Here is a 7,749-nt window from a genome sequence, read left to right as displayed (position 1 = left end):
TTTCCAGCCACCTACTGACTGCTGCTGGACAGAAGATGCTGCCTATGTCAGGCTTTGGTCTCATATCAGCTGATGTGTGAAAAATAATCTCTGAAGCCTGTGGGAGAAGCTTGGCCTGTTCCACTCTCAGACACTCAGGAATAAATTTAATCCACTCATGACATATTTAAAGAAGAGGTCACAGGTTAAAAGATATGGATCTGCCGTAATTCTAAACCCAAAAGAATTCTATTCAAAACCATGGAACATACTGTCTCATCTGTGATTTACAAAATACACTCAACTCTTTAGCTTCAGTTCCCAATTCAAAGCACAATTCAAAGCACAGTATTATAAGCTGAAGAGACAAGAACTAGCTATTAGAAAATATTTAAGAACATAATTAGCTTCAGAAAAACTTGTTCTTTGAATTACTGTATGTTTGCATAAGGAAAATCCAGGAAGGAAAAACTAGGAATAAACAACACCTTGGTGAATGCAACAATTCCTTTAATAGCCTGGTAATTTAGCCTATGGCACAGCTTTACTGCTGGCTCTCAATCACATAATTTACTGTTGCTCAGGGCTGTCGCAGAGAGACTATGAAGTACTCAGATTAATGCTCTTTCTATGGTCACTCGTTAATACATCAATTCAAAATCTCTCAATTTTCCTTTGTAATCTTTCATCCCCAAACTGCTTTCTGACTCACATATTTCCAAAATGTGAGTTGATCAATGGCACCTCTTTTTATCTATAAACCTCTGTGATTTCTGTTTTATTTGGAGTATTATTTTGTGTGCCACAAAAACCTACAAAATCAACTTTCAGCAGACTGAGCTCAGTAAATGCTGTTATGATGAAACCAGAATATATCTGGATGAAAGACATACTATTAATCACTTCATGCTAATGGGTATATCAAATATAGTTTCGCTATACAATTTAACAATTTAATTTCAAAGTAAAATTCACTTACACCAGTCTGTGCTGTCAGACAGGAATTTTCTTTTGAGATTTTCTTGGGAGACGTCTTACTGATGGATCTTTTTAACTGATCAGAAACTCCTTCATATCTTTCATTTTTTTCAGATTCATTTCTAAATACTTTAAAGAATTTAGGTTTCCTTAGAGTTGGAGAAAGAGAAGGGGTAGGCTTTAAGATATTCTGAGAGCTAACAGAATCTGTTTTTCTCATGGTGGAACTCTGTGGTTTGCATAAGATGCTCTCTTTGAGGTTCTGTTTGCTGTGCTCCTTATTCTTCCAGTATTCATTTCTCCATGACATCTTCTTTAATGGGATCTCCTTAAAAACTGCTGAATCAGACGTTTCTTGCCTGCAGTGGCTGATCTCAAGGTTCTCAGTACCATGGACAAGTTCATTGTTGTCATCCTAAATTTAGAAAACAAAACAAGTACAATTGGTTCTCTGTCATCATCACACAATTCAGTTTTCCATAACCTTAACATTTCAAAACGGCTCTTTAATCTCTGCTGCCTAATTCTGAATTTGAAAGGATTCTGAAATTTTCCTGCTCTTCCTGGCAACTACACTGACTACACCATAAACATACTCTTACATCTCAAGGAGATTACTCTTTTCAAAATGTCAGCCCAAATTTAGAATGCTGGTAAACTCCCAAACCTATGTCTTACCTGATAATTTCAATAAAATTTACTACAACTGTAAACCAAAACTAAGCACAAAACTCACAGTCATGATGTCTTTCCATTGAATTGTTACTATTCCATATTTTCACAATGCATCTTCAACTTAAATGTAGAAGGAGTAACTCCTGCTGAGATCACTTTGCTCACCTCTGGTAATCATATGGTACTGAATATCATATTCAGTACCATCTGAATATAATTTAAGAATTTTAGAGGTTAGTTTGTTAACCTTATAGTCATACTTCTAACAATGTCTCTGCAAAATGTCCCATGAATCAAGTGTGTGATGTTCACTCATACCCATCTCAACAACAAACAGCAGGACTGAACAGATGGAAAGAAAAGTAATGGGGAAGCACATCTAGTGTTTGTCTCAATGCTCTTATTCACAAGGAAGGAAAGATGAGAGAAACCTTATCTTTATCTCAGGATGCTGCTCCTCTGCCATATGCCACCACACAGGATGTCAGGCAGCATACATTACACCATTCAATGAGACTCTGAAACAGCCTCTCATAGCCAAGGTGCAGTGCTACTGCACATGAGAGTGATCCAACTTTGTTACTGACTCCACTGAGTCTGGGATTACATGGAATGAAATCTACATTCAAGAGAGAATTCTTCTGTTTTATTTCTGACACATATTTTGGAAGTTTATAGTTTCATTCCCACAGTTATTTCCTTGAAATACAAACCTGTTCTTCCCTCTTTTTCATGGATTTTTATTGGCCATGTTATCTTAAAATCTGTACTATAAAACTCATATAAAGTTAGATTAATTTACAATGGAAGATTGCTAAAGAAAACACTGTATCTTCCCCCTCACGTTAGAGACATATGGGTAACTTTGATTTATCTGAAACTTACAACCCTCACACCTTTCCATGTCTCTTCAGGCACACGTATTTAGGTTCAAGTATAATTTGTTAAATACTGAATCATGAAATGGTGCCAGAAATATCTATAAAGCTTGCTTGATTAACTACAGAGCAGCATATGTAAACTGAAGATGAGAATGACTTTCCAGAGGAATGAGCATTTCCACTGCTGTATTGTACCCCTTGAAAGAACATATAGATGGGCACTTCTGGCTACAATAAAACTGATTTCTCTTGCTGGCTTGTAATTTTAAGAAGATTGCTCTAAATGACTCCAAAGAGTCACCAACTAGGAGCAGATAGTCCCTTTGTATGCTTAATACTGAGGTATCGGTGAAATTATCTATTAGCTTTTGCGAGGGTACATTATCTTATTTAATCTGATTCCTTTATTCCTTGAAGTGTAAAAGGACAGAAACGTTTTATTTCTTCACTGATGCACAGGCCTATTACACCTAAAGCAGCATTTTGATATTGCTGTGTGACATGTGGTCACACCTGCCACAGTCACATAACTCTTGCAATCAGGAAGAGTTCTTGGTTTTGCCCTGGGTTTGGCACAATCCATAAATGCTGCCATGACAAGCTTAATCATCCAAAGCCTCTGACAGAAATCTGAGCTGAAAGCATGGACATTCAGGTAATTGCAAAATAAGTCACTTGATGGTGAATGGTTCCAAGAGAAGAAGCAATTTTTATCATTTACTGATTATTTGACTCTGATAATTGAAAAACAGAATTGAACTATTTCAGTGGCTAATTAGTAACCACTAAAGGGAATTTATACACACTTCTTGTCTCCAGTTTGCAGGCTGAAAAATTTCTTCCTCAAAATCCAAAAGTTACATAAACTGTAGAATTCTAGCAGTTACTGTGCATATCTTATGGATCTCAGCACATGCAACATAGACAATGTCTGCTAAACTGAAATTCATACTGATGCATAACTTGTCTCATGTTTTACAATTAAGGAAATATTTTTTGTAGATAATACTGATTCTTCACAGAGCTAACAAAAAAGTACAGAATTCTCCTTTGCAGCTTCACTAACTTGAAATGTCAGCCAGGATAAAACTGGGATTTAGCCCCTTTAGCTGCCATTTTTTAATTCATGATGCAGTGACAAAAAAACTGAAGGAAACCTTTTTGCCTTTTAGCAAGTCTGAGATATTTAAACTACAAAGGTATGCAAAATCTTATTTGTTTTAATTAAAAAAGTTTGACTTACATTTTCCATATATTTTGATATAGTTCAAGAGTGTGTATATATCCATGCTATACACAGAGTATTTGAATTTCAAAGAAACTTGTAACCATGCTCATGAGAAATAATAACAGTGTGAAAACCTGTAGCAATGTACCTTATTTCACCATGTAAGTTGAACACATATTTGTACAAAAGCACTGCAAGATTCAGCATAACTTGGTCAAATAAATATTTTGCCATATAAGTGAAGTAAACTGGGAAACCTGTTGTGGTTGGACTAAAGAATTTTGGTGATTTTGCAAAGATAGCTGGAACTGTGCTGCAATAGGTACAATGAAGTTAACTATCACAGCTTTTCCAAGATCCTCTTTCCTGTATTTTCTGTGCCTGAAATAAAATTGTTCTCTAGTTTACTTCACTAATGTGAAGCAGAGCAATCTGAATATTAAATGTATCCAGACTATCAATACAAAGCTGACTTCAAGAAGCAACACAGAATGTATCTGTACAAGAAAGAGGATGAATATGGGCAAAATATGACTGCTAAGTAATTTGTCGGTTCAGTGACTTCTTTCACATGAAAGAAAGGCTTAACTATGAATTACTAATGCAGCAGACAGAGAAAAAAGCTCTTGATAATTTGTTAGCATGCGTAGATTTGTTTAATGTAATTATCTTCTAGCTTTGTAAGTCTAATGCATCTCCAGCTGCAGTGCTGACATTATTTAATGCAGTTTGCATCTGAAGATAATTAGTGGAACAAAGGCTGTTCCCTACCACACCTCTGGCATATAATCAAAGAAAAATGTTTAGTTTACATAGTAACTAAATTTTTAGGAAGAAGATAGGGATTATCAATCACCCTCTTGCATCAACCCTCTAGAACAGCCATCAATGTGCCCCAAAGATCTTCTTTTGCTATAAAAGATGATCTTGGCTACTGCTTTCTCTTTACGTGCCAGGCACTGGATCTCTGGGGTAGGAAGGTCACTCATCTTCTTCAATAAAGGCTTAAGAACCAGCAAAATGTAATGATAAATTTAGCTTTTGATTAGTTTACAGAAATTTGTCTTGCTTTACAGTTCATCAGTTAAGTATGCCATATGCACTGTGTTTGGAAAGACACTTTATTTTCACTCACTTGTCACAGCACAGCCTTTATTGTTTCATAGTTCTTCAGGAACTTTTGTTTGCCATTTTTACACTCCTTTGGAAATGTATCTTTACAAAGGGCTTCAATACAATGCCCCTACCCCCATATAAACTCCCTCAACAGTCAAATCTGAAATTACTGAAGCTGAGTAAATGACAGTCCTGGAAAGCTTCCAGAATTCTTATTTTATGGAAATATTTTCTTAACCTAGTTTCTACAGTAACCTCTCTGGCTTTTCATGAGCATAACAAAGAGGTTCTTTGAAATCCAAACAGTTCCACCATACCTTCAGAACGGTGTCCCATATAGCACTGCTCATGAGCTGGACTAAAACTGTTATTTCAAAGTTCCAGAATTTCAGAATTAAATCAAAGTCTTACGGCTTTCAGTTAATAAATAATGAACTGCCCCAGATAACAGGAAAATCCCCACAACTACAGAAAACAACTGAGAAACCTTTTGTTTCTTCTAATTACCATCAGCAATTTAGTTTCCCAGAAATACAGAATGTAGAACAGTTAAATTCAGTCCCTCTTGCTATTAAGTAACTCAGTTGTGTTTTATTTCTCAGCTGTGAGCTACAGATTCAAATGCAAAGGAAGAGATTTTATAACTAAAAATGAAATATACCAGAATGTTCATAGAAGTTGGAACTTCAGCACTTACTGTACTGACACAGTGAAATGATTCTATGCATTGACAACTCAGTGAATTTCCATATAGTATCAATTGATACATTTCTTAAAAACATTTCTTTTCTTTCATTAATTTTATTGCTGAAAGAATTCCACATTGCAAAAGAATTAAAGTTGGTGATGCTGACACAGCTCAGACAGGATATAAAGCAGAAATACCAGTAATCAAGTGACATTCAAAAGCTGAAATTTCCTAATTTACCAATGCCAGTGAGCAAAAGCAGTCTCCACTTACAGTTTCAAAAGGCACAATGATGTCTTTTTTCCTGCACTCTTGAGCAACCATGAGACTTGCATCCCACTCAAATCTATGATGCAGACTTTCCTAAAGTCTTTTTTGCAGTAATGATGCACAGAGGCTGACAGAGTTAGGTTTCAGAGGGTACACCTGCATTTGCACTCCTGTATCAAGTTAGACACAGCAACCTGACAAAGACAAATCCACCTGTAGGTATATGGGGAAAAGATGATTTATCCTCTGTGTCTAGCTTGAAGACAGAATCTCATCTGAGGAGTTTTAGGATGAAGACTGCTTTATCAAGAATTACATGTACAAAGTGGCCTACCTCCTCACTGCTGTCAGCTCCTTGAAAGCTATCTGCAGTTTGGGTTTTCCCATGTACTCCATTACTGTCTGGCTTCAAATCCAAAGGGAAAACACAACATTCTGGTGACATATTTGGAGACCTCCCATGAGGAACTGATCGAGGGCTTGATGAAAATCTGAAAATCTCTTCATTATTCACTTGATGATCACCTGCTTCACTGCTGTGATGTTCAACAGAGGCACTCTGGGGTGAGGTTAAGTTATGGCAGGCTGAATCTTCAGTAGCTACAAACTCCTCTCTCCTATCCAACTGAACACTCTCAGTGACACTTTCTGGAAACATCCATTTGTCTGAAACATACAAAGATTATTTCAATGCCAAATATGTAAATTGTGAGTTACCCTGACCATTCTCATTGTCTTGGGAAGTTGTACAGCAAAATAAGTTTTTCTAATATTTTGCTTGTTAGATTTATACAGTTGGAAGAGTGATGAGGATGCAAGGAAAAAGACCAGGCTGCTGTCTAAGTGCAGCAAGGTTAATGAAAGCATTTCTAGATCACAGCTCAAAAAGCACACAGGCTATGGTACATGATATGCAAGCCTGAAACTAGTTAGCTGTCAAGATTTGAAACTTGCAGCTGAATTTTATTCTAGGAAAACATAATTTTATTAAATTTGGCCATTGATATTTTCTATAGGCATTTTTTGTGGCTGACATTTAAAAAATAATCACACATTGGTGGAAAGTTCATAATATTACAATCTGCTGCTTCTTTATTGCTGAAATTCTACACTTTCTTTTACGTCCAGGACTTATGGTTTAAATCTCAATTTCAAACTACCACTCTGATGAAAAATAGTGTGACATGAAAAATGTATGAAGATATCTTTTTCACCAAGTTTCCCGGAATATAGCCACTACTAATCTGACAATTTTAAAACAAACAATAAACTACAGAAATGGATTTAAAGATTGAGTGCACCAGATACACATGAAAAGATCATTTTTATATTCTCATTGTTAACTTATATTTTACTGTTTGGAATGATGGTATAGAAAAAAATGTCAATTTGATTGATTAAAACCAATCTCAAATAGCATCTGAGAAAAGGAGAATTGCTCAAGTATGCAATACTCCCTTATCTTCATTAAAGGTAGTGTGGTGTGGATTATTCACTAGATATTGAAGCTTTCTGGCTCCATAAAACAAAGTTACCATCAACCATATTAGAAAAGCCTCAATAAAAAAATACTAAAAACGTAATAATAAAGTAGCACTGCAATAATAAAATGCTTGCCATCACTGAAGATAGTAAGTTTACTGTGGTATTCTGTGTTTTACTATGGTATTTTTGCTTTAGTTTTGTTAAAATTAGCACTTGGGACAGATTCAGCAGCTTGGGTGAGTGGGTGGAAGTCTGAACCACCATAAATGAAGGTAAAAGCAAGAAGAATGAGATGCCAGGAGAAGCAGCTCTCTTCTTATTGAGTTGCTGTGATTTTTCCAGTTTACTGAAGACATCTGGTAAAGCTAGCAAACTCCAGTTAATATCCAGGAACCAGTGAAAAGGAGGGACTTGACACATCTTGTACAATCATAGCCTGCACCTTCTTG

At 35.9% G+C, this 7,749-nt stretch overlaps 1 protein-coding gene across 1 annotated transcript in view; it reads right to left on the bottom strand.

The window, feature by feature from the left end:
* Nucleotides 1–7,749, bottom strand: part of LOC103809086 (chromosome unknown open reading frame, human C3orf67) — a gene marked incomplete at its 3' end in the record, with an annotated part of 35,133 nt that overhangs the window by 10,662 nt on the left and 16,722 nt on the right. The window contains 2 exon segments of the mRNA XM_009081900.1: nt 959–1,372; nt 6,150–6,481. Coding sequence (XP_009080148.1) covers nt 959–1,372; nt 6,150–6,481 — 746 coding nt within the window.

Source organism: Acanthisitta chloris, unplaced genomic scaffold (genome assembly GCF_000695815.1).
Source record: "Acanthisitta chloris isolate BGI_N310 unplaced genomic scaffold, ASM69581v1 scaffold4469, whole genome shotgun sequence".
NCBI classification, from domain to species: domain Eukaryota; kingdom Metazoa; phylum Chordata; class Aves; order Passeriformes; family Acanthisittidae; genus Acanthisitta; species Acanthisitta chloris.
The sequence above is the reverse complement of the archived record's forward strand: the minus strand, read 5'-3'. Positions and strand labels throughout refer to the sequence as shown.